Source organism: Cnephaeus nilssonii (assembly GCF_951640355.1).
Source record: "Cnephaeus nilssonii genome assembly, chromosome: 22".
Lineage (NCBI taxonomy): Eukaryota > Metazoa > Chordata > Mammalia > Chiroptera > Vespertilionidae > Cnephaeus > Cnephaeus nilssonii.
The window spans coordinates 11182569-11210252 of NC_137093.1; the positions used below are offsets into that span (position 1 = coordinate 11182569).

At 39.6% G+C, this 27684-nt stretch overlaps 1 protein-coding gene across 2 annotated transcripts in view; it reads right to left on the reverse strand.

The window, feature by feature from the left end:
- Window positions 1-27684, reverse strand: part of IFT81 (intraflagellar transport 81) — a 204593-nt gene that overhangs the window by 30695 nt on the left and 146214 nt on the right. Inside the window, exons 1-11 of one of the 2 annotated variants that reach the window (XM_079762820.1) lie at window positions 22322-22441; window positions 19765-19930; window positions 19138-19241; window positions 18301-18481; window positions 16800-16889; window positions 15523-15588; window positions 15111-15221; window positions 14005-14089; window positions 7761-7924; window positions 6351-6446; window positions 4582-4728 (exon numbers count right to left, since the gene is read on the reverse strand). In XM_079762820.1, the coding sequence (XP_079618946.1) occupies window positions 4582-4728; window positions 6351-6446; window positions 7761-7924; window positions 14005-14089; window positions 15111-15221; window positions 15523-15588; window positions 16800-16889; window positions 18301-18481; window positions 19138-19241; window positions 19765-19908 (1188 nt within the window). In that variant the 5' untranslated portion in view covers window positions 19909-19930; window positions 22322-22441. Of the gene's footprint in view, window positions 1-4581; window positions 4729-6350; window positions 6447-7760; window positions 7925-14004; window positions 14090-15110; window positions 15222-15522; window positions 15589-16799; window positions 16890-18300; window positions 18482-19137; window positions 19242-19764; window positions 19931-22321; window positions 22442-27684 lie in introns of those variants that run through there. The other variant, XM_079762819.1, reaches the window with a different exon arrangement.

A 27684-nucleotide genomic window follows, 5' to 3' on the forward strand; every position in this document is an offset into this window, starting at 1 on the left:
TGGCAAATAAAGGTTTATGGCCAGGCATTTATTTATTTACTAGAGGCTCAGAGCATGAAATTCGTGCACAGGTAGGTTCCCTAGGCCTGGCCAGCGATCAGGGCCAAATCTCTGGGGCAACCGGCAGGGTGATCGGGGCTCCCCGCTTGCACCTGCCTTCGCCGGCCAGGCACCACCCACTCGCTGGCACTGCCCCCCTATTCCCCCCCACTGCTTCCGCAGCCGGTCGCCTCCCTCTGTGGGGCGACTGGCGGAGCGATCGGGGCGGGGGGGGGGGTGGGCGCTGGCACCCGCCTTTACTGGCCTGGGGCCTGCGGGCTGGGGGAAGCTCCTGCGTTAAGCACCTGCACCCTGGTGGTCAGTGTGCATGATAACGACCGGTCATTCCACTGGCTGTTCCACCGTTTGGTAGATTTGCATATTAGGCTTTTATTATATAGGATTTATAAAAATACTCACCCGAGGACATGCTTTTTTATTGATTTGAGAGAGAGAGAGAAAGGGAGAGGGAGAGAGAGAGAGAACATTGATGTGAGAGCGAAACATTGACCCCCGACAGAGGATGGAACCTGCAACCCGGGCATGTGCCCTGACTCAGAATCAAACCTGGAACCTTTCCACACACAGAGGATGATGCTCAACCTCTGAACCTCACCATCCAGGGCTGTGGGCAGGTATTTAAAAATTACTTTGTCTATACAATGAAATAAACAATTATGGTTAGGATGAAGAGTTACATAAAATAATTTTTCTTATCAACTGAAGTACCAAGATATTTTTAATATTTTCATCTTTCTATGAAAGAATATGTCTATATTAGATTATATTAGTTATACATTTTTATCTGGGTTTTCTATACACTTACCGAGTGCCTATTACAGTCCAGCTATCAAGTAAATGGTAGTGAGCACGAGATATGCCCCAGTCGTCATGGAGCTGACTGGTTTCTTAGGGGAGGCAGAAACTGAGCAAGTGATCTTAACTGTGCTCTGTATTACCACACACATGAATACATATGAGGGTTGTGAGGTGTGAGCTGAGAAAATAATTACAGGCTATGCTTCCTGAAAGAGAGGTTACTTAAGCTTTATGTTATCTTAAAAAAATCATACTGATCACAGCAACCTTTGACTGACAACTCAGAGTCATAATCATGACCATTAACTACTATGCTTGCTACCATACTGTCTTTCTATCTCCTCTCACACTGAATCTGCATAAAGTAAGATATTTCTACGTAAAGATTTTTAAAACATTCCAAATTATGGAAAACTGAAGTCACTTAATATTAAAATCATATTCCAATATTTGAAGTTATCATAACTTGAATAACAGCAACCATTTGCACTTTAAGTATGTGCAGTTTATTGTGTGCCAAAGCTGTTTGGGAAGGAAGAAGAAACTCTGTGTGACAAAAGACTCTGTATAGAAAGAGACAGTTAACAGACTAGAAGAAAACAATTATCCAGATTATGATCCTGAATATATGTAAAAATATGATAGATAGGGAAACACAATCCATTAGAAAAAAATGGAGAAATAAAATAAACAGAAAAATGACAAAAGAAATATAAATGACCAAATATGTATGTGGACAGATACTCAATCTAATTCCTAATCAAGAAAAATGAAAATAAAAGCAAAATATTGTCAGAATGCCAAAAATTAAAAGATTGAGGATCAAGTGTGGTGGAGAGTTTTAAGAGAGGAAACATATACTCTTGTACACTCTTGGTGCCACAACCAGGTTGGTGATCAAACCCAAGAATCTTTGGTGCAAGGGTGGATTCTCTAACCACTTAGCACACCGTCCAGGACACTACTACTTCTTGATACTCTCTCACCTACTGTGTAAACAGATGAGTGGCAAAGAATATAATTTTTTTGGTGGTTACCATGTGGTATCAAATGAAACCCCAGTAAAGTCCATCTGTATTATATAATTGTAAGTATAACAAACTTTCTTCCTTTTGTCCATATGGCCCATCACTTTATCAAAGTAGAAAATAAAATTTGTCTACCAAGATTTGTTACTTATAAAATTACTAGAGGCCCGGTGCATGAAATTCGTGCATGGGGGTGCGTGTGTGTGTCCCTCAGTCCAGCCTGCACCCTCTCCAATCTGGGACCCCTCTCACAATCCAGGACTGCTGGCTCCCAACTTTTCTCCTGCTTGCCTGCCTGATTGCCCCTAACTGCTTGCTTTTACCTGACAGCCTGATCACCCCCTAACCACTCCCCTGCCAGCCTGATCAACACCTAACTGCTCCCCTGCTGGTCCGATTGCCCCTAACTGCCCTCCCTTGCCAGCCTGGTTGCCCCTAACTGCCCTCCCCTGCTGGCCCAGTCACCCCTAACTGCCCTCCCCTGCCAGCCTGGTTGCCCCCAACTGCCCTCCCCTGCAGGCCTGATCACCCCCAACTTCCCTCACTTGCAGACCTGGTCCCTCCCAACTGCCCTCCCCTGCTGACTATCTTGTGGTGGCCATCTTGTGTCCACATGGGGGCGGCCAACTTGTGTGTTGGAGTGATGGTCAATTTGCATATTATCTCTTTATTATATAGGATGCTGAAAGTTCCCCAATACCCTCTGTTCTTTTAAATAACTGCCAAGTAAGTGGTTTACTTGATTTGTTCTAGTTTCTGGACATTGCTTAAAAATTAAGGTGATTTACAATTTCCAAAGTTAGATTTTTCCCCTTAAAAAAAAGGATGCATTTTCTATCATCAGATACTTCTCCTATACAATATATTTAGTCAAAAATAAAGGCTAATAGCCGGCTGGTGTGCTCAGTGGTTGAGCGTCAACCTATGAACCAGGAGGTCGTGGTTCGATTCCCAGTCAGGGCACATGCACAGGTTTCAGGCTCAGTCCCCAGTAGAGGGCATGCAGGAGGCAGCCAAACAATGATTCTCTCTCATCATTGATGTTTCTATCTCTCTCCCTCTCCCTTCCTTTCTGAAATCAATAAAAAAAATTAAAAAAAAAAAAAAACAACTTAAAAATAGCCGAAACCGGTTTGGCTCAGTGGATAGAGCGTCGGTCTGCAGACTCAAGGGTCCCAGGTTCGATTCCGGTCAGGGGCATGTACATTGGTTGTGGGCACATCCCTGGTGGGGGGTGTGCAGGAGGCAGCTGGTCGATGTTTCTCTCTCATCAATGATTCTAGCTCTCTATCCCTCTCCCTTCCTCTCTGTAAAAAATCAATAAAAATATATTTTAAAAACAAACAAACAAAAAAAACCCTTATAAATAAATAACTAAAGGCTAATGGCTTGGCACTAGGTTCTTGAACCTCTATTTGCATACAGGGAATAGCTAACGCTGAATTATAAGCACTACTCATGCCACATGTGGCCATAGCAATTACTATTTCCTGTCAATTGGGCAGCATTTTCTTAAGAAAAGATAAAAATGCTAGGAGATAACATGTTCTCTTATAAAGCAAAATTGCTGCATAATTAATCTTTTTTTTTCTTCTTGGCTAGCAAGGATGTCACGAAGCACATGCTGTTGGCTTCCAAGTATCGTTTAAAATACTCCCATGTCTCAAAGCAATCTGGAAGTGGAAGTTAAAAGCCAAAGGAATGTTTCAATCAAGCGTTGACTTTTGAAAAACCTACCACTTCCCCAATAAGCTAAAAGGCATATTGGGAGGTTACAATCAGAAAGAAACACCACAGAAAAAAGTGTCTGGCACAGTGAAGGTTCTCTGCAGATTTGTAACAGTATGAATTCAACAACTTTTGAAAGCCAAAATGAGGTCTGGACAGAGCAGTTTTTCAAAGTAGCTTTTGCTGAGGCCTCTTAGCTAATGTAAAATAACAAAGTTGTAAGAGGTGGTAAAGTACAAGCAATGTTTAAGATTAAAATGTGATCTACCACTTGATTTGCTAAAAAAAAAAAAAGCACTGAGCTCAAGATAAGATATTTTCCTTCCTTCCTTCATTCTTTTTTGAGCTAACTTTATAAAAAGGAGATGGGGAATTATATTTTTGGTACTTAAGTTTAATCACCTATAAACGACCATTATTACTTGTCCTACTACTAATCTCATGAGCTTGACAAAATGATAAATAACAGCTGTTAAAGCACTGTTCAAAATTTAAAGTGTATGTAGCAATGTAAGATATAACTGTATTTTTAAACTTTGTAAACATCCACAATGAAGTCATTTTAATCGTGTCAGTGCAACTGGTCAAACACACATTACTGACAAAGTAACTTAGTGGTGATTGTTCTCAGCCCTCTATGAAATTACATTTATCAACAATTATGAATTTCTTTCTTATCTGTTCCTACTCATTTGATTTCAGCTTTATAAAATAAACCCAGTATAAACCCAATAATTAAAGAGTGGAAATTTGGAATATTAGCTCATAAAGTCATTAAGTTCTGTCATTGTACGTCAAGAATATCTTAATATTACTCCCCAAAGTTTTCAGTTATATATAAAGAGGTTTCATAAAATAATATTAACTTCCCATTATTGACATTCAAGATTTAAAAAAGGCAAAAGCATTCATGGTTTCAAACAAGAACAATACTCATATCCTTGTCCCATGAGAGACCTCAACTTACCTCATCTCCCTTCAGAACTTCAGTGCCATCAAACTCCCGGGCCTGGTTTGTCTTCACAGACACCTCCCGCTCTAGGCTGGCTAACTTCTCCTTTGTTTCCTGCAGTTCCTCAGCTTTTGCTTCTTTTTTACGTGAAATGATGGATGCCTAATTGAGCATTAAATGCCAATGTAAAATAAAACATATCCAATCCACGTTCTGTTAAATTGTGAAATTGTGAAATTCTCTGTTTTAGTTTACCAAGCTAAAATTTCAATGTAAGCATATCCACTAGGATGGCTACAATAAAAAAAGACAGATAACAACAAGTATTGGCAAGAATGTGGAGAAATCAGAAACTTCATGCACTGTTGGTGGGAATGTAAAATGGTATAGCTCACAGGAAAGCAGTTTGGCATTTCCTCAGTGTTAAATACAGAATTATCATATGAACCCGCAACTCCACTTCTAGAAATATAGCCAAGGGAAATGAAAACATATTTCCACACAAAAACTTGTATTAAAATGTCCATAGCTGCATTATTTATAATAGCCAGAAAGTAGGAACAACCCAAATGCCCATCAACTGATGAATGAGTAAACAAAATGTGAAAGTATCCATACAATGGGATGTTATCCAGCAATAATAAGGAATGAGGTATTGATACATGCTAAACACGGGTGAACTTTAAAAACAGTAGGTTAGCCCTAACCGGTTTGGCTCAGTGGATAGAGCGTTGGCCTGCGGACTGAAAGGTCCCAGGTTCGATTCCGGTCAAGAGCATGTACCTTGGTTGTGGGCACATCCCCAGTAGGAGGTGTGCAGGAGGCAGCTGATCAATATTTCTCTCTCATCGATGTTTCTAACTCTCTATCCCTCTCCCTTCCTCTCTGTAAAAAATTAATAAAATATATTTTAAAAAATAAATAAAATAAAAACAGTAGGTTATGTGATATGCTGTTGGAATTAAAATGTTAAAACCTTATTTTTTGGTGATACATTCTGAAATATTTATAGATGAAATGATATTAAATCTAAGATTTGCTTCAAAATAATCCAGGTGGGCTGGCGGTAGAAATGACACAAGAAGGCCATGACTGCTATAACTTAGGGAAACATGAGGGTTTACTGAACTACCTTCTCTACCTTGGTATATGGTTGAAATTTTCTATTGCAAATGATTTTTTAAAATTCTAACATCCTTGAATAGTGCTTTGTTATGTAGCTCGGTATTTGCTGAGGTTACCGAATGCTCTTCACACTAAACTCATGCCTGGGTTCTTTTCAGAAAATCCATGGCTTTCATCTGACTCTTTGGTCTAGAAATACATTACAACATATATGATCTCATGATCTAATAGTTGTGGAAAAAATGATAAATGCCTTAGCACTAAAATTTAATTCATTCTATTCTTGCAAACTAACTTTAAACTTGAAACAGTATATTGCCTTTAATTCATTAAAGATTACAAATATTTTTACTTATATCACTTAAAGTAACCTTTCATTTAAATAATCAAATTCCACATTCACAGATATAAACACAAATAGCCCTGTCACCACAGTTGGCAGACGCGAAGGAAACTAAGCATTATCCGGTGTATTGCATTTCAAACTTGAACGAGTCTTTTGTAGCTTTTTCCATAAATTCCTTGTTATAATCTGGAGATTAGCAATGACAGGAGAACATTGATTGCTTTCTTCCTTCTCACTTTAACACTACAGATAACACAGCCTGTGGTGTTTATGAAGATGCTCAGAGCTCAGTGGGCCAAAAGAATGGGCTTACCTGTTGCCTATATAGTGAGAGTTTGCCTTCAATTGGCTCATTTCTCAACATTTTCTTTTCAATTAGCTGATTGATCTGTGTATTTATTTCATTTATCTAAAACAGCATGAAAATAAAAGAGGTTAAGTCTCTCCCTATGATTACACAAAGTAAGGGACAATTGGGCCAGCCAAGCTCTGAATTTATAGTTCTTATCATCAGTGATTAGATGGTCCCATTAATGTTATGAGTGGGTTGTTATGATTACTTTTAGAAATAATGAACATTTTGTGGTTCATGATAAATTTACACAGTATTATTACTTACATGGATTTAACCATCCATGTCTAAATAATCCTCAAGTATTCAGCATGAAATATTTATACATTATTATAAAAAAGACAATTTTTTAAAATCTGAAGTTATCCTCTCTCCTAGTTTGTGACTTCCAAGTCACTGCAAGTGATAAAATCCAGACTAACATTCCATAGGGATTTATATAAGGAATTCATGAACGCAGCTGAGAGTTGACATGGATGACATCTAAAAACCTTCCTGTTCGAATGATCTGTGGTTCTCCCATAGCTATCATTTATCCCACTCATTAATCCAAACCTTTCCCAATGTAATAAAACTGACTAAGCCCACAGAAGCATATAGTCCCTCAACAAATTTTAAAAATTACATGATTTTCAGTATATCTGTCTATCCTCTGAAAAAACTAGAGTTTCCTTGTTAATTCTAAGACATTAAATTTGAGTCAAATCTGACTTGGCCATCTAATTTCTATAAGAAAATTAAAATAATAAAATGATCAAAATTATATATTTAGTTGTAGTGGCTGTTGAGCACATTGAAGGATTAGCAAATCAAAACGGTTCAATTTTCATGATATTTGGTATTTTTAAAAAATACACATCTGATTAGTGTTTTGTTTCTAGGGAGCAAAAGTGTTATAATATGATACCAGGTTTCAATGAGCATTACAAAAAAATTTAGTAATTCCAAAGCTGGCATAAAAGGCTAATAAATATATTAGGCTTTAAATATAAAATTGCTACAATATTATTCTTGCAAATAAAAATTACTGATATTTAAAAGTTGCCATCTTGTTATATGAATACATTATATCAGCCAATTATATATTATGAATACATAAACCTATGAGTCTATCATATGCATTAATTTATATGTCCAAGTTACTTAGTTTCCTAATCAATTGACTAAGTTTTCATAAATTATGTATTATAAGTAACAGCATTACATGCTGTAATTTCTCATAAAGAGCAACTCCTCATAACAGCTATCAACTCTTAGGGCAGGTTAACTTAAGAGCCAAGAATTGGACACTATAGAAAGCAGTTCACATACTTTACACAGGACTAAGGATGAGATAAAATTGGAAACTATGAAAAGATGATTGTCACTTACTTTAGATTCAAGTTCAAGAAGATCAGATTGGCCCATAGCAGGCTCTGACACCACTTTTTGTAAAAAATGCAATTCTTTTTTCTTGTTCTCTAATTCTTTAGGAAATTTTTCAGTTACCATATATGAATTAAACTTTATCTCCTCCTCTAGTCTCTTCATTAAACCTTTGAAAAGAAAATAAATGAATATTCAGCCCAAGAGAATAGGTACAGTGACATTCTGTATACTTTAAAATATAAGACCTGGCCCTAGCCGGTTGGGCTCTGTGGATAGAGCATTAGCCTGCATACTGAAGGGTCCTAGGCTTGATTCTGGTCAAGGGCACATGCCTGGGTTGTGGGCTCGATCCCCAATAGGGGATGTGCAGGAGGCAACCAATCAATGATTCTCTCTCATCATTGATGTTTCTATCTCTCTCCCTCTCCCTTCCTCTCTTAAATCCATAAAAAAATATATTTTTAAAAAGACCTGTAGAGGAGGGCATATCTGTCAAAATACCTAGTATATCTATCTGTATAATATTATATCTGTGTATAAAATCAAGTATCCTAGCTAATAAAGAGGGAATATGCTATTGACCATCATGCCCTCACAAAAGATGCCGGCGCCCACAGCCAATAAGGAGGGAATATGCTAATTGACTGCCATGCCCTCAAAGATGGCGGCGCCCACAGCCACAAGATGGCGGCACCCAGTTCCCTCAGCCCTGCCGGGGCAGCAGGTGTGCCACGCACCTGCCTCCGGAGTCCCCCAGTCCCCTCAGCCTCCAGCTGCCCAGGGCCAACCTGAGGTGCAGGCAAGCCTCGGATGGTGGCTGCCCAGCTGCCCAGGGCCGCCTGAGGCTCAGGTAACCAGGGCCAGCCAAGGCTTGCACTGCTGGCAGTGGCAGCAGCAGAGGTGTGAAGTGGGTGTTGCCTTCCCCTGATCGCTGTGTCGCCTCCTGCCCCTGAGGGATCCTGGACTGTGAGAGGGGGCAGGCCAGGCTAAGGGACCCCCCCCCAATGCATGAATTTTCATGCACTGGGCCTCTAGTAGTACCATAAAAGATTGGCCATTGAAGTCTTTTGCTAATTAGAATGATAATTAAAAAAACACAACAATTTACATGGAAGAAATGTTTAAATAATTACAGAAAAACTAGTATTATGATCTTTCCAAATTACCACCTAAGCCCTGGCTAGTAGCTCAGTTGGTTAGAGCATTATCCCAATAAACCAAGCTTATGGATTCGATCCCTAGTCAGTGCACATACAAGAATCTACCAGAACATAAACTGATGAACAAAAATAGATCCAGAGACAGAGAAGCATTGAACAGACCATCAAACTTCAGAGGGAAGGCAGTGGGGGGGGGGGGGGGGTAAGAGATCAACCAAAGAACTTGTATGCATGCACATAAGCATAACCAATGGACACAGACACTATGGGGGTGAGGGCATGTGCTGGGGGGTGGGGAAGGCTGGGGAGAAGTCAATGGGGGGAAAAATAAATGGAACAACAAATCAATGTTTCTCTTCCTCTCTCTCTTTAAAAATCAATTAAAAAACAAATTACCACCTAATTATATTATACTCCATAAATTAATGCAAGAATAGTATTTACAAAACAAGCCAGATACAGCATGGGAAATATAATCAATAATGTTGAGATAACTGGATATGAGGCCAAAGTGGGTGTTTGGGCAACAGGGGGACCACTCTGTAGAGTGGTTGGTTTTCTGGCCACTTTGCTGTAATCTGAAATTGGTGCGGAATGGTACTGAATGTAAACTGTGATTGAAAAGGAAGAGGAAAAGAAAAGAAAAAGCCAGATATTTTGTTGGGTCACATTTTGCATTTAAGAAAGAAATCCAAGAACCAAATGACAACACAAATGAAATCCAGCTTCTTTCTTCTATATGTGGTCATTTACTCTTTTTTTTTTTTTTTTTTTGCAACACTTCTGAGGCAATTTATAGTTCTATTCTATTACTTCATAAGTGGTAATACATTATAATTTGTCAGCTTCAAAGCACACATTCAAATCCAAAAAAGAAATTATCTTTTCTTGCATTTTTTTCAGTTTTCCATGTTTGGTAGTTTTGATTTTGTAAAGTTTATAGTTAAATGGCAAGTTATATTTTAAGATTTAATAGTTTTTTTATTTTGACAGAGTGCACAAACATACACACACAGATTTTCAGTGAATAATGGTTTTGTTATAAATTCCCAGCCTAGAGAGCTTTTAAAAGTTTATTTCAGATCTTTCCATTACACATTTACAAATTCTGGCTTAAGTTTTTAAAACATTGGATTTCCGGTTTAAGTAATCTACGTACGTAGATTGCATAATAAACCTGGCCTAAAACTTTAAAAGTATTTTTAGTTCTGTTGTGCTAACCATATATTAACATGTAAAAATTTATTAAAGGCAAATTCATGAGTTTTCCATTCATCCCTACAATTTCCCCCCCTTTTTTAGGGGTTTTGGAAAGAGAGAGAAGAGAAAATGTTTAATGAATCACACAATAATGATGTGGTTTCAGATTAAATCTACTTCCTGGCTTCTCTGGCTATTAGATGACTAGTTTCCCGATCTTCATATGACTTGATCTTCATAGTTTCTCCCAAGTTCTTAAATATACCATATGTAATCAGAGATGTAAGGAATCAAAGTCTGAAATGTTTTAAAAGATTTAAAACTCTTAATTTTTATATACCTTATTTTAAAAAAGTTTCTAATTCTAGAAAACACAAACTAATCTGTAATGACGGCAAGCAGATCAATGGTTGCCTGGGGACAGATAGAGAGGCAGAGGAGGGAGGAATGAGACATTACAAAGAGGCACAAGGAAACGTTTGGGACGATGGATATACTTGTTATCTTGATGGTTTCAAAATGTATCGATTGTACACTTTAAATAGGTACAATTTATTACTTGTCCATTTTACTCAATAAAGCTGTTTAAAAAACATAAACAGAATTTCTATCACATTTTAAGTTCTCTTAAAATTTTAATGTAGACTTTGAAAAGTAGTCATACGTTTCTATGCAGTTTTTTAGAAATTATCTTTTGAAATCCTGGCCTCTAAGATCTTAGTAAACTTTTTAATTAAAAACCCTCTGAACACATCTTACTGATCCTGCTATCATTGAATGAGTAGGTTCTTTTATGTAATAAATCTCACAAATGTATAGAGTATAAAAATATATTTGAATGTTTTATAATATGGGTGTTACTCGGAAAAAATACAAATTACATTGTTACACTAAAAATAATTTCGCTCGGCCCAGCCAATGTGGCTCAGTGTTTGAGCACGACCTATGAACCAGGAGCTTACGGTTGGACTCCCAGTCAGGGCACATGCCCGGTTGCAGGCTCAATCCCCAGTCTGGGGCTTGCAGGAGGCAGCCAATCAGTGATTCTCTCAGATCACTGATGTTTCCATCTCTTTCTCCCTCTCCCATCCTCTCTGAAATCAATAAAAACATATTTAAAAATAATGTGTATGTTATTTAAGTGAATAGAAACTTTTTATAAACCTTTTTTGTTAGTGAAGAATTTAGATGGACCTTATTCAACTAAACACCTGGATCAATTAACATCTGCTTAATCTACTCTTTTTTTAAAGTGCTAAATACAACCCTTAAACTGTTTCCCAAAAAGATGTCAGCAAAGCAAGAACTCTTTAACTTCCTATTCCCCACTCCCTGCTCACCCCCAAAAAACCATATATTACATATGTAATACCTTATTTTTATATTTCAACCATTTTTTTCTTACTTGATTTCCCTCCTCTGTGTGGAAAAGATCACTGTTTTCCTATCCAAAGTCCAGGTCTTTACTCTCACCTCCCAACTCCTTAACAGACTTTACTGAGTGCCTGTATGTGTAATCTAGTGTGCAAAGGCCTGGAAATAGGAAGACCAATTATGACTTGGTGACTCGCCTGAAGTTTATCTGAGTCAGAGTTAGATATGCCAACCATTAACACACTGTGGTATTGTTATAGAAGATTCAATGCAATGCAGGGCATGGGGGTACAATTGGGAAGGCTGTTATCAATTCTCACCATTTCCTCCTAAATCTTCAATTTGTCTGGCTCTTTCCTTTAGCACGTAACCACCACTCCCCTACTACCCTCCTGCAGTCTAGGCACAGTGCTATCTCATTCATTCGCACACTCCCTCTCCTGCCCTCTTTTCCAACACAAGCAGTCAGGATAGGCTTACCCTTCATCTACTAGGATCCTCATCCATCATTTGCTCAGCCCACTCTCTTTATGTCACTGCACCTTGAAATGGAATGTCTTCCACTCCTTCACCTTTCCAGCTTTAACTTAACCCAGTGACCACGACGTCCAGGAAGTCATTTGTCTCTGTGTTAGCGTGTGGTGCTCTGCCTCTTTGTTTGCTCTCACAGAACCCTATGCTGAGCTTCATCAGCAAATTCATCACATTGCACACTGCTGGTCATTCCTCCATTACACTGTGAGCACTTTGTAGAGATACTAGAGGCCCGGTGAATGAATTCGTGCACCAGTGGGGTCCCTCGGCCTGCCCTGCAGATTGGGCTGAAACCGGCTTTCTGACATCCCTGGAGAGGTCCCGGATTTCGAGAGGATGCAGGCTAGGCTGAGAGAACCCATCAGTGCACGATCAGGGTCGGGGAGGAACACGGGAGGTTGGCCAGCCAGGGAGGGACTGCGGGAGGGCTCCAGGGAGTGTCTGGCCCATCTTGCTCAGTCCTGATCAGCCGGACCCCAGCAGCAAGCTACCAGTTGGAGCGTCTGCCCCCTGGTGGTCAGTGCACATCATAGTGACTGGTCGACCAGTCAACTGTCTGCCCCCTAGTGCACATCATAGCGAGTGGTTGAGCAGCCTTAGCATATCATTAGCATGTTATGCTTTAATTGGTTGAACGGAAGACCAGATGACCGGACAATTAGCATATTAGACTTTTATTATATAGGATTTCTGCTTTCTATTCCTAACACTTAGTACAATACCTGACATTCAGTAGATGATCAAGAAATACTGAATTAATGGACTATTGGTTTGAGCCTATTATTTTTATTACTACTTAACAATTTAGCAGCATGTACTAACATATTACTTACATCAATATTTTAAACCAGCACCACAAGAGATGCCCTAAACAGAACTGTGTCCATTTTATTATTATGTATTTATGTATTTCCTGGCCCAAATGATTTCTATTTAGACTAGAAAGCCAAAGCAAAATAAAAACTATCAACTCAAATTTAAAAAATGAAATATTACTAATACTGTACATATGTTTGGATATTCTGTTTAGTAGCCAGAATTAAAACATAATAGCAAGAAATATTTAACCTAATAAAATTAAAGGATAACAGATATTACAGAAACACATGTTTAGGCTGACATCTGAAATTGTATTAAACTGTACTGATCAGCCAATTATTTTTCTGCATAACAAATCTTTCAATTCTTATATACATTGCCTTCATTTCCAAAAATTCACTATTAATGGTAAGCTCTAATAATTTTTTAACACGAGCAGGCCTATACAAACAAGTTGCTTATTGACATTACTATTTTTTTAAAGATATTTTTATTTATTTCAGAGAGGAAGGAAGGGGGCAAGAGAGATAGAAAAATCAATGAGAGAGAATCATTGATCAGTTGCCTCCTGTCCGCCCCACAACCTGGGCATATGCCCTGACTGGGAATCGAACAGGGACCTGCTGGTTCATAGGTCAACACTCAACCACTGAGCCACACTGGCCAGGCAGTATATGTTCTTTGGATTTGATGTAGATTCCTTCACATCTTTACCATCAAAAATTAAGATGAGCCCAGCCAGCATGGGGCTCATCTAATCGAAAATTAGAGACCCATGTCATTAGCATAATTGCCCAAATAGGGAAAACACTCAGTGTTATTGTCTTTATGGCCCTGGCTTTAGAACAATGATTCACATTTCTTCCACCCATCTTTTTCATAACATCCATCCTAAGTACTTCATATACTCACAGATTATATGAGAGCCTCCCTCCACAATGGTTTTCATTATCTTCACCCTCTGACAAAACACTGACTGAACAGGAATAAACCCCAGGTGAAGACTTAAAAGATGCCTGTATTAGGGCTCCCCTTCATTAGACAGAAAATGCTGAGATATCACTTGATGATAGTTCTCATTAGTTGATTGCTTTAAGGGAGACTACCGATTTAAACTAATATTCTCTGATAGACTACGTTATCTAATAATTTCCACTTACTTTCAGGCTTTGCATCTGCTGCTGCATGGCGCATACTTTTCAGCTGGTTTTGTACTCTCTGCAGTCTCTGCACTGCATGAAATAGCTTTAAAATAGAATTAAATCTATTACCTGCTTAGTCTATTGAAACCTACCACTCACACAAACAATGAAAAATACAAGTTCCACATAATTCCTGTGATATAAGGGAACAAATAATAAGAACTAAGAAAATTGCTATGTTAAGTCCCAAATATAAATGGTTCCCTCAATACCCTTTCATGTAAAACTTAAAAAAAAAAAGAGCTTTCAGAAATTTAAAAAAAAAGTATTTGCTTAATTTGGTGGTCAAAGAAAAATACTTGCTAAAGAATATAGTTACCAGGCTTTTCTTGTTATAACATGGTTTTCTTAACTTTAAGGACTGCACGCATTCTCACACATGATTTCTCAGAATAAGAATTTGATGCCAAGTAACCTCAGGGCCAGGCAGTGTAGTTGCTGCTGCAGTAGAACGACTGTGATGCCAAACGAGTTCTGAGAAAGCCAAACCCCTCAACTGTCCACTTAGAAAGAAATGGAGCTGAACTGAACTATACTTTTAATGTATAAGTCTACTCAGTTTTAAAAACAACTTTTAACACAATAAAAGTGTTATTTTTTCTGGTCAAATTATTTTTTCATTAAGGCAAAGTCTAAAAATGTGGATGGTGGGTGTTTGGAGCCTTTTCATGATTTGCTTATTTACCGCTGGAGTAAAATATAGAGGATACTGTGATCAGTGGAATAGAAAAGATGTTATCATAGCCCCAGAATCTCAACACCCTTGAGAGAGTCTACAAGTTTCATCAACAGTTAACCTTACTGCTTGTTGATGAAACAATGATATTTGGTAGTGTTGGAACAACATGAGCTCAGCATAGGCCAAAAGGGAGTATACAGATATATACTGAGTATAGAGTCCCAAAGGCCTTGATGCTGTTGGCACCACAAAATACTCTTAGAAGAGTATTCTATCATGCTCACAAAGGGAAACATGAACTTCTAAAATTCTTCTTTCTTTACACTTGAATTGTCATAAAAAACTATTTCTTTCATCATGAGAATATAAATTTTTATATGGATACCTGATTCTTTTGTTCCTGTTTCTGTTGTGCAAGAAATTCTTCCCTCTCTTTTTCAACTCGAAGTTGTCTTGCTATTTTAAGCATCCGTTGATGATTCTGAACTGTCTCCACCTACAGTAAGGGAATAAGTAGTTCATGTTACTGTCAGGTTAAGGCATGTCACGTGACTCTGACACCCACTTATCATTTCCTTTTGGTAAACAATACTCCCTGGAGATGACAGTCAAGCTCTAGATTCCAGGTCCTTGAAGGTTTTGGGCTAGTGCCTAGGGAGATTCCCTTTCAGTCAGGGTTATTTGAGTCCCTCCTCAGATTGAATCCATGCCCTGCTTAATCTTTATTTGCATTCCTAAGTCTTTGCAAGTGCTTAACACTTGTGGCCAAAGTCTTACTGTGCTAATTCTTGCCTTACCCTTTTCTTCAAACGTTCAACTCTCTTAATGAGCTGATCCTTTTCTTCCTCCATTGCACTGATATCCTAAAAAGCAGTCAAGAAGACATTATCAGAAAAAGTATTCTTTGTAGAATTCAGCTAAGGGTTTTATAAGATTATATAATCTATCATAATAACCAGAGCATTAAGGAACAAAGAACCTCCTTGGGATGAAGGACATTTCTATTCCCCCCCATCCCCAGTAATTTATTTGATACCTTGGTGTTCATCTAAAAAAGCAACTAAAACAGAAATTTATCCTAAGGAAACAATCATAGATATGCAAAAATGCTTAAATTATCTATACTATAGGATGTTATTTAATCATTAAAATCATATATACAAAGATAACAATGGGAATATATTAATGATATAATGATTTAAAAAGCAAAATACACCTAGCCGATTTGGCTCAGTGGATAGAGCGTTGGCCTGTGGACTGAAGGGTCCTGGGTTTGATTCTGCTCAAGGGCATGTACTGGAGGTAACCAATCTATGTGTCTCTCTCATCACTGATGTTTCTATCTCTCTCCCTCTCCCTTCCTCTCTGAAATCAATAAAAATATAATTTAAAAATCAAATAAAATTATAAAAAGCAAGATACAGCCCTAGCTGGTTTGGCTCAGTGGATAGAGCCTGTGGACTGAAGGGTTTCGGTTTCGGGTTTGGTTCCAGTCAGGGGACATGCCAGGGTTTCGGGCTCGATCCCTAGTAGGGAGTGTGCAGGAGGTAGCCGATCAATGATTCTCTCTCATCATTGATGTTTCTCTCTCTCATCCCTCTCCCTTCCTCTCTGAAATCAATAAAAAATAAAAATAAAAACTTTTTTAAGAAAGCAAGATATAAACAATTATGGATCATGTGATCGCAAACACACACACACACACACACACACACAGCCTGAAAGGATATACAAACAATTGGAAAATTTTTATTTTTTGTTATTTTCCCTATTTTCTATATCAGATATATCAGTAGATATAGATATATACATACATATGTATATTAGATAGTGACTCAAAATGTAACCTTTTAGAATCCATTAGTGTGGTCTATATAGTACATAGATCTACACTATGAATTTACCCTGGCCTCATTAATTTCTTCAGCAAAGAACTAGCAAGGCCTTACAAAGAAAATATGCCTTTTGCTATCACCAGTTTCGATACAGTTTTAAGACTCATACTGAATTAACTAAAAACAAAAATACTAAACCTAATATTATTCAAATAAAAAATAGATTTTCTTTTCTTTACCCTTCTTATTTCTGCTGTGGAAAATCCAGATGTCTTAAGCTGCTCACATTCTTTATGCAAAGTTTTAAAGGCTTCCATCAACTCTTCATACTAAAAGAACAAGTTAAAAAAGGATAAAATGACTAGACCCAGTAGGCTTTTCTTATAAGTACCGCGCGATAACCGATTGTGCCACTGGAGCTCCGCAGTAGGCTTTTCTTAATCAGGTTATCTATATACTTATAGTGATTACTTAAATCAGTGATTTTCAACCTTTTTCATCTCAAGGCACACATAAACTAATGACTAAAATTCTGCAACACACCAAAAAACATACATTTTTTTGCTGATCTGACCAAAAAAAATAGGTATAATTTTGATTCCTTCACACTGGGTGGTTATTATTGTGTTGGCTATTGTCATTTTTTTTATTTGACAGTCTAAGGGAAAAGAGGTCAGTGCCCTTGACTAAATAGTCAGGTATTGCATGTTATAAAAATTCTTTTGGCACACTGGTTGAAAATTGCTGACTTAAATGATTATGAACACAGTGTTTGAAAAATACATCTTTAAACATTTATGTAGGGCATAAAAAAGCAGGTCTGTAAAATCTGGTCAGTAAATCTTTCTCCTGCTTCCTCTCTGGTTACTTTCCTACCTCACACTCTATATTCTCGCTATGCTGATTTTCTTTCAGCCTCTGGAACATCCCATGCTCTCACTTCCAGTTCACAAACCCTGTTCCCTTTGAGAATATTGTATGAGGCCCCTCATCCCTAACCTGCAGAAATCCTATTCCTCCTTCAGGTCTCAGCACAGATACCATTACCCACACAGAAGACTTCTACAGCCCTATATCAGAATGCCATGACATCAGAGTAGATACATATAAAATTACAGTTGTCTAGTTACTCATCTGTCTCCCTCCTTTAATACCTTAAGGCCAAAACCCAGTATTATCTCAAAACTCTGGTGAGGAAAATGCACTGAAATTTCAAATTCCTGGCCCTCTGTCTACTTTCAGCCAGACTAAAAAGTCCTCTGAGGTTGCAAGTTTAGCTTCTTTGCCTATACACAGTCTTTGCTGGGGCTCACACATCCCAATTTTCCTGGGAGAGTGTCAATTTATACTTCGGTCCTGGTGTAATTATTTGACAGTCCCTTTCTCTCTGATTTGGATGACAAATTGTATTGTCACTGATCAGCAAAGTGCCCCGCAGTCCCAAGCCCAGGATCCAGCCTACCCCACAATTCTTAAGTAATAAATTATGCTAAAATCGTTAATTTCAGGGTGTGTTTTTTTTCTAGCCACATGCACCTATCACTGAATTGGTATTTGTGTGCAAATATCAATATTTTAATACATGATTGCAGTTGGATGTTAGCTGATAACTGTTTTCCCTTTTGGTGCCACCTGAAAATACAGAGACAGCAAAAAAACTAGAGAGAGATCAACATGTATTTGAACATGTCCTTGAAATCCATTACAGACAGTTTTAAAATACTATTATGTATTGAATACCTGTTTATTGGTATCAGCCACAGTTTCATCCTGAAGAAACTCACTTGGTACCTCCAGTTTTATTAAGAAACGAGCTAAATATGCTCTTTTCTTTAGCTCATTAGTCCTCTGAAGAAGCCAGTGGAGCACAGGGTAAATTACAGGTTTACTTCCAATCACCAGACCCTGACGAAAGGTACTCCTATAAAAAACAAACAAACAAAAAGACAAACAAAAAAACAAAAATGTGTGCACACACATGCGGGGCTTATAAGTTAACCATAAAAGAGATAACATTTACTCAAAATCTGATTTACAGTGTCCTGATCGCTTTCCATGACAATTTAAAAAGGATAAAAGCAAGGCTGTTCTAAAGTCAGTGTGCACCTTAACAATACAAATAAAAGTAGGCCTTTAATATATCCCTGGAATACGTGGGAAGGTTGTGTTGGAACCATTACCTAGTACAGTCAGCCTTAATACTTCACTTCATTGACTGGGCAGGCTTAAGTTACGGTTTTCATTTAGGATGGCAGCTAGATTATAAAATGGAATAGTGCATTTGTCTGACTTTTTTTTTTTTATTAGGAGAAAGAACTGACCCACTTACAACTTCTACATGACAAAATAACATTAAAAGTTCAAGATTATTTTGAAACTCAGTGATGTTCCGAGGCCATAGACTTAGGGAGACCAGGTAGTGCCTAGGAATACTGACCATAGCCTATGAAGGTTTGGCTATTAAAACATAGTTTAAGGAAAGCAGCACATAATACTATTAAATACATTTTAAAAAATAAATAAAACTTCTCCAAATTAAAAAGAAAAAAAGAAGAGAACATGCAATCAGATTCTTACATGTCTGTGGCATTTCCTGGAGGTTTGTATTTAAGGATACCAAGGAGGCTTAACATCCGTTTGGCTGTTTGCTCTGGCATCTCCTCTCTGATATCAACAACTTGCTAACAATTAAAGAAATTGAAAAAATGTTATTGTTGTAAATCTAACAAAGAACAACACTTAAACTCACTTACAATCTGCTAGAGCATAACAGGCACAATGTTCTCTTAATAAAATGGATAAAGTATGGAGGTCCCCAGATTCCAAGTGAGGGTGTATACACGTCAGATCAGGATTCTATTAAGAATGTCAGGTGTAAAAACTCTCCAGTGCAGAGACATGAGCTAACTTGCAATACAATAAAACCTTTTGTAAAAGCATTTTTATTCCTGGACTAAATCCATTTATGTTTGGAAATGGGGAACTATTTTCTAAATAAGGTACAAGTAGATAATTTAATTTTTGAGCTAATAGAGAAAACTTTAAGATCATTTCCTATTATTTTACAAACATAAGGCCTGTAAAATAAAACCTCATGAAAATAAAGTCCAGAGAGCTTAAATAATTTGCTCAAGACAGACATTGAGAGGCAGAAACTGGCTTTCCTGCCACCCTTTTCATCACAGAGAAAGAGAAAACTCTTACCTTTGGGTCAATCTCTGCCAGAACATCATTGAGAACTTGTAATAGTTGCATTGGCTCCAGGGAATCAAATGTGATTAAATTATAGCTCTTCCTAAAAGGCTCCTTATTGAGATTATCCACAATAAATTTGATTTGGTCACTCATAATCACGGTCTTATAATTTAAACTAAAGAGTAAAAATAGAGAAAAAAATTCCTCAATACTGATAACAAAAGTTCCGGGGGAAAACAAGTATTAAGATCATAGGAAGCAGGCATAAAAAGTATAATTTTACATGGAAAAGTTATTTTATTGAAATAAATCAGAGTGGGATGACTTTATTATGAATGCGTCAATATATACTGTTAATTTGTAACACCAAGTATTTTTATATACACATCTTGTGTGATAGCAGTAACCTGCATTAACATGAACAAATGAATAAATCCCACCTACATTAACATCTCTTCCCTTCTGCTCCACAACTTCTACCCAGGGATAAAGACTTGTTATGGACTGCAGACATATTTCTAATTTTTAAAACTTAGCCCAGCTGGCATGGCTCAGTCGTTGAGCATAGACCTATGAACCAGGAGGTCACGGTTCGATTCCTGATCAGGACATATGCCTGGGTTGTGGGCTTAATCCCCAGTGTGGGGCATGCAGGAAGCAGCCAATCGATGATTCTCTCTCATCATTGATCATGATGTTTCTCTCTCTCTCTCTCTCTCTCTCTCTCTCTCTCCCTTCCTCTCTGAAATAAATAAAAATACATTAAAAAATTAGTAGCCCAGGTTTAAAAATTAGGAGATATTTTTGCATTAATATCCAGATTTCCAGTCTCTCTTGAAAATCAGATCAGGCAACCCTGGGCCCCCATTTTTGCATGGCCACACCCAACTCAAACTGAGTAGAGGCTGCCAGCTTTAGCTGGGTCTGCTTTCTTGGATTTGTTTTGGTTTCCTCCACCAAGCGACCTTCACCCACTGGATGTTACGTTTGGCCCTATAGACTTTGACTCTGCCACTCTTGAGTATTTCAGGACTTCATTTCCTTTGCCTTCAATATGGTACCAGCCTCATGTTCTCTGGTGTCTGCCTCCCATTCCAAATCACCTGTAGGCTTCTCATTGTCCACAAGATAAAGTCCAAACTTCTTGGATTTTGAGACACTTTAAAATCTAGCTCAAATGAGCCTTCTCCGACTGTGTTGCCAAATTGTTACTTTTCACCCTTCAACCTTCAGCAGATGGAAATGGTCGCTGCTCCCTAGTTGACCCACCTCTGCCTTCAGTTAATGCTGTTTTCTCCACCTAGGACTGTTCTCCCTCCCCCCCTCTCCAGAGGTGCAAATCCTAACGGTTTCCTAACCCAGTGGTCGCCAAACTGCGGTTTGACGCTCTGTTGACTAATGAGTTTGCCGACCACTGTCCAAACCCTACTCTTCACGGTAGCTTCCTCCCGGAAATCATTCTTATGCTACACACCACGTCCTGCCTTCCACGTTGACCACTTGTAGTTCCTCCTGACATTTTCTCTTCTCTGCTAAACTGCAAATCCCATGAGGACAGATCTGTCATTCCATCCTTGAATACCCTCTACATCTACTAGTAAAACAGCGACTACGTCCACTAGATTGAATGAGTTTGTTCAAAGACCCAAGGACAAAACAACAACAACAAAATAACCACCCTATAAGTAGGCTGGCAGTGAGACAGATAACTTTAAAAAAATTGAATATCTGATTAAGTGCGGAAACAGCATTACCAAGGTTTCTTGTGTCTCCTGCATGCAGACATCACTTAATATGGGAAGAAGTAGTAGAAATTTTGCAGGCAGGCAATTGTTTTAACTAGCAATTTTTAAAAATGAATTTAAAAAATGAACTAAAAAAAGAATTTCAAAGTGTGTCTACCTTTTTTGGGGGGACACCTGTATATATTTACTTTTCAATGATTTAGAAATTATATATATTATTTATAGCATACACCATATATATATTTTCCCCTTTCAAAAATACAAAACCCTTGGAAGACGTTACCAGGAGAAGGAAACAAACTATTTGGTTCCCCGCTGGCCCACCAGCTTTCGGAGGGTCAGGCGCTGAGGACAAAGACGTGCTGCGCAGGCAGGCTGCCTATGCCCAGTGGGCTCGGCGCTCTAAAATTAGCAAAAGCAATTACTCTCCCTCTTCCAGAGGAAAGATGCCGCACTAATTCACCAGCACCTCCCCTCCAAAGCACATAAAAACCCGAGGGGGTGGGTGGGGGCAAGAATTAAAACCAGGACGAGCGCTTAATCTGGCACAGAGCGGGGCAGAAACCACGCGCTCTGGACAGCAACTCGCAGGAGTCCCCAAAATAGTGTGCCCCCGACCCCAGGGCTCGGGAAAGGGGACCGGACCCCACGTCACACCCGGCCACCTCGGGGCTTCCCGACGATTCATTCCGCCGGGGAATGGCCTTGGACCCCGGTCGCCGCTGCGACCCCTCCGCTTGCCGCACTGGGAAGGGATGGGAGGCACTTTTCTCCTATCTCGGGGTTCGGGGAAGTTTCCGACCGCGGGTCGGCGAGGTTACCTCAAATTCTCTTCAGGAAACCACTGTCCCCCACCCCCAGGTGGTTCCTGGGCTTTAGCGGGTTCCTAGAGACAAGCTCCTTGGCAACGGTTGCTAGACAGTGGGACACGTCACTTCCGGTGGGGGCGCCGCGTTTCCGGGGGACCCAGGCGCGGGCGCTGCGGCCCCGGCGCGGGAGGGGGAAGGGCGGAGGGGTGGGCGCCGGGCCACGTGCGAAATGGGGTTCCAGGTCCGGAGCCACTGTGGGCAGCCCAGAGAATTTGGGGTTGTTACCCCGGCGGTAAACTCTCCCGAACGTTCTGCAGTTTGCCGTTTCCAAATTACTCTGTTCATTCACCAGACCTCGGAGATGACTTCTTTGTTTGAGGCAAGCCAGGGCGATTCGAGTTGAGGAAGCCTTTGGCCTGAGCCTCGGATTCAGGTTTTTGACGTAAGTATCTCCAAATTAGGTTAGATGTAGGAACAACTGTACAGTCCCTGGCCGAATTGAAAGAAGGCACATTCATCATAGAGATTTCAGCTTCTTTGTCACATTATTTGGGCCACGTAGCCTGTACTGGGAATTAATTTTTTTTAATCCAGTACTTTTTTTAATATGCTGAGAGCCTGAAAAAAAAAATAGTGAAGTACATAGCCTAAGGCTCCTTTTGGCTTCTAAGAGCCTGTTTTTAGGCATCTGCATAAATGAATGTTCTCTTCCAGTCTTCATGGAGTTCACATCCTATGAGGGAGGCTGAAGGATGATCTTCGCGGCCAGATCACAGACGAGGCATGTGTTAGGTCGAGGCAGGGGGGAAAGACCACAGCCATGCAAGCATCCGCAAGGTAGATGATGACAAAGATAACTGGCGCCTTCCCAGACCCTTGCCAGCCCTCCCAGACCCCTGCCTGAGGCAGGAATTCCACATCTCTCATGCCCTCCACCCTCCCCTCACTAAACATCTGTATAAAGGAAGTACCTAAGCCCCCGTTTTGGCGCAAACTCCCCTGGCCCACTCTCGGACCGGTGAGTTTCGCCCGGGAGCGCAAGATTAAAACCTCCCCCCTTTTCCATGGCCTGGACTCTGTGTCTTGTTTCCTGCGTCGCAAACCTTTCAGCATGGAAGTCTAGTGGAACAGAGACCCCATTGCTCTAACAGGCTTGGGGGAGACCTTAGTTGGTGAATAGTATTTTGAACGTGCCCTCCCCCGCCCCCGCCCCCCCACAGGGGATCACTGAACTTCGTGAAGTCAATGAAGAAAACTAGAGAAGAAAACAGAAATTTCTCACACCCTGAAAACTTAGTTGTTGGCTTAACAACTTAGAAAAAACCTACTACAGATTTAGCATCAGATTTACAAACAAAACAAAACAAATTCCATAGTAGGCATCTCCTATATGCCCCCACCGTGCTGGCTGCTGGAGTGAAGGGTTAAGAATTACCTGGTCCCTTTGCTCATGGAGCTAACATTCTAGTGTAGGAAGAGAGACAACTGAACCAGCAATACCCATACAACTATGATGGATGCTGTGACAAAAGGACTCAATGATGGGGAAGCCCAGATAAAGGGTCCCAAGTTTATTTGGGGCTGAAAGGACTATACTATCAGAAGAGGTTCCATTGAACAAAGTGCTGTTTAAGGATCAGTAAAAATTAGCTAAACTGGAACAGAGAGAGTTTATCGAGCACAAGGAACACAACACTCCAAGATGGGTCCATTGCTGGCAGCCTTCTGACTATTGAAGGACCAAGTGAAAGCACTTGGAGAGAAACTAAGAGTGGTCCCAGCTCATGGATACCACCAGGAGGAGGCAACACTTAAAAACTTTAAAAGTTAAACAACTTACATAATTCTGGGAGAAACAATAAAAGATTCACACAATGGGACTATCTAATTAATTAATCCTGTTGGGTGCATTACGAGATTCTCCTGGCTGCTTGGATTTGAATCCTGGATCTGTGCTGGGGTTGTGGCCTCAACTCTCTGGCCTTTCCTCATCTCTCAACTGTGGCCATGATAATATCTTCCTCAAAGGTGAAGATTGAGTTTGATACAGGTAAACTGATTAGAACAATGTCTGACATTGGAAAAGCTAAAAACGTTTTACCCTTTCCCCCCTTCTTTTTAAAAAATGAGATGGTTAGATTTGCTCCTTCTACAGAGTAAGCTATATAAATGTAAGAGTGGCTTCTCCAGTAGTTTTTAATTCCTCCTCTGCCTGTCGCTGCTATTATTGAAACACTACTTCCCAGTTATGAGAATACGATCCTCTGCAAATTCAGGTAAGCAATGGAATCCACTCTTTGCACTCAAACTCAAATGGATCTTATGCTTAATGCCTTTGCTCAGGAACACAGGAAAGAATTTGAAGCCACTCAGCCTGAGATACTGAGAAGAACATATTCCAAATTGAACAACAAAAAAAAGAGAGACATGGAGAGGCCTGCACATATTAGGTCCCTGCCTATCTAAAGGGCCCAGACATGGGCCCCAGGAAGACCTGCTACCACCCCTGATTCATTCAAGGTAAAAAGATTCAGTGAGGGGTCCAAGAAGAACTTCTCAGCAACAGTTTCACCATAACAGTGAAGGCATTGCTGATTATATCCCAAGTCAAGCCACCCACGTGAAGATTTTTTTCCCCCTTAGATGCTATGTTGAGTCTTCCTTGTAAAATCTCAAAGATGCCTCTTGGCTGAACTATATTCGACATATTTAATAGATGAAGGGAAGTCCCAGTCATATGGGACAGCCTTTCAGAAAGATTCCTACTCCTACCCTGACTCTCTCTCTCTTTTGTTTAATAGATGTATTCAGATATAATTCACATATATACAGTTCACCCATTTTAAAGTATACAGTTCAATTGCTTTTAGCATATTCATAAAGTTGTGCAGCCCTGACTGCTTTGGCTCAGTGGATAGAGCGTCGGCCTGCGGACTCAAGGGTCCCAGGTTCAGGGGCATGTGCCTTGGTTGTGGGCACATCCCCAGGGGGTGGGTGTGCAGGAGGCAGCTGATTGATGTTTCTCTCTCATCGATGTTTCTAACTCTCTCTCCCTCTCCCTTCCTCTCTGTAATAAATCAATAAAATATATTTAAAAAATAAAGTTGTGCAGCCATCACCACTATCTAATCCCAGACATTTTTATTACTCCCCAAAAAACACACCCTGTTCCCGTTAGCCATCATCTCCCAGTTTGCAATAAAAACAAACAAACAAAAATCTTGCTTCCCAGCCTCTGACAACCACTAATCTGCTTTTCTTCTCTATGGATTTGCCTTTTCTGGACATTTCCTATAAATGGAATCACAAAATATGTGACCCTTTGTGTTTGGCTTCTTTCACTTAGTCTAATATTTCCAAGGTTCATCCATGTTGTAGCATGAATCAATACTTCATTTCTTTTTGTGGCAGAATAATATTTCATTGTATGGCTTTTTGTTCATCCACTTATCTGTTGATGTAAATTTGCATTGCTTCCACTTTTGGCTCTCAAACAATGCTGCTATGAACATTCGTGTACCAGTACATACCTCCACTCTCTTAGGATAAAGCACTTCCATTGGCTAAGTCAGGTGAGCAGGGTATGACATCATGGATAAATTTGTCTTTTCCTTTCAATTCTTGTTAATTTTGTTCTCTTGGGTGCTCATGGTTGTAGACTAAAGGATCCAAGATGTTGGTTTTGTTTTTTTAAAAATATATATATTTATTGACCTCAGAGAGGAAGGGAGAGGGAGAGAGAGATAGAAACATCAATGTTGAGAGAGAATCATCGATAGGCTGCCTCCTGCATGCCCCCCACTAGGGATCAAGCCCACAACCCAGGCATGTGCCCTCGACTGGAATCGAACCAGGGACCCTTCAGTCACAGGCTGATGCTCTATCCACTGAGCCAAACCAGCCAGGGCATCTTTAGCAGTTTTTGATTGTAGCAACAGACTGTTGTTGAAACCTACTCATCCCTTGCTACCAAAGTACTAAAGTTCCCAATCTGATTCTCACCCAAAGCCCTCTGATAAGAAAATGATGTTATGAGGACATGTCCTTTAAATGTTCACTGGCCTCCACTGGAGGTGCGGTGAGGTGGGAGGAGGTGAGAGAAGCTGGAAGCTGCCCTTTCCTACTCCCTTATTAAATCCTGTAGATACTGCGAGAAACATCCACATTGGAGAACCTCTGCTCTGGTTATTCAGAGGGAGAAAAAAAATCACGCCTGGTAAAGTATATTTGTCAAGACTCAGTTTAGTACAAGATAAAAATAAGGAGAAGGGTCATTGTTTCATGCAATTGTGAAGACCAAGGATATTACCAACTTCAGGTATGGCTTAATCTAGGAGTTCAGTGATGTCTCTTGACATTCTTTCTCCCTCCATCTCTCTGCCTCTCTGAATGGGCTGCTAGTAGCAGGAGGCTTACATCCTTCCAGCCTAGCAACCTCAATAAAAGTACAACCTTTTCTTCAATAGTTCCAGCAAATTCCTGGGGCTGACTTTCATTAGTCTGAAGTGTATCAGACCATTCTTGAATCAACTGCTATGACTCTGATGGACATAAGAATAGACTAGGTGAGGGTGGCTCCCAAAAAGGAAGGGCTGCATTCTGTTACCAGAGGTAAAGATGCTATTCGAACAAGAACCACAGATGTCCTATACAGGTGGTCAGGGAAGGTGGTTAAATCTTAAAAGCTGGGTAAGCAAAACCAGAAGAAGAAATGAACCTATACTTGTTGTGAGGAGTATCTGCATCAATGTGAACTTTCTCCCTGATTTTCTATCAACAAATTCTCTTTCTTCAATGTAGGCCTCCATCGTGGGCCAAATGAGATCTTGGGAAAACAATAGACCTTCCAGGCCCCACGGAACTCCAAGGATGCCATGAACAGAGCGTCTCCAGCCCCTTCTCATTTCAGAACTTCCAAACAAGAGCTTTCCTGTGCGGAGACCAAGGAAGCCAAGCCAGTTTTCTGTTTTTGGTATTAAATTTAGACCTTTCATCCTGACCATGAGATATTTCTGGATTCTGCACGAGTATTCAGCAAATGCCAGTTTTCAAGATGCTATCCCATCTGGGGCTACTCTGCACACTGCACACTTTATCTCATTCTTTTAAAGCCCAGAAAAATGACCCAGACGCAGGAACAAATTCGGAAGTGGGTTATTCTGTTATCCATTAATTGTCATTTAATGCCTCAGCCATCTAGGTTACTTGGAGATGAAAGGAACTAAATTTAACCAGAAACCTCAATTCAGTTTTTCAGATAGCCTACATTGTCTCTGGCAATTTAATCTTGTGGGGATGTAGTGCTTTCCTAAAAGGTAAAGAGGATAAATAATATGTGAAACGTTCAACTGAATGGATGGCATTAAATGTGTGCC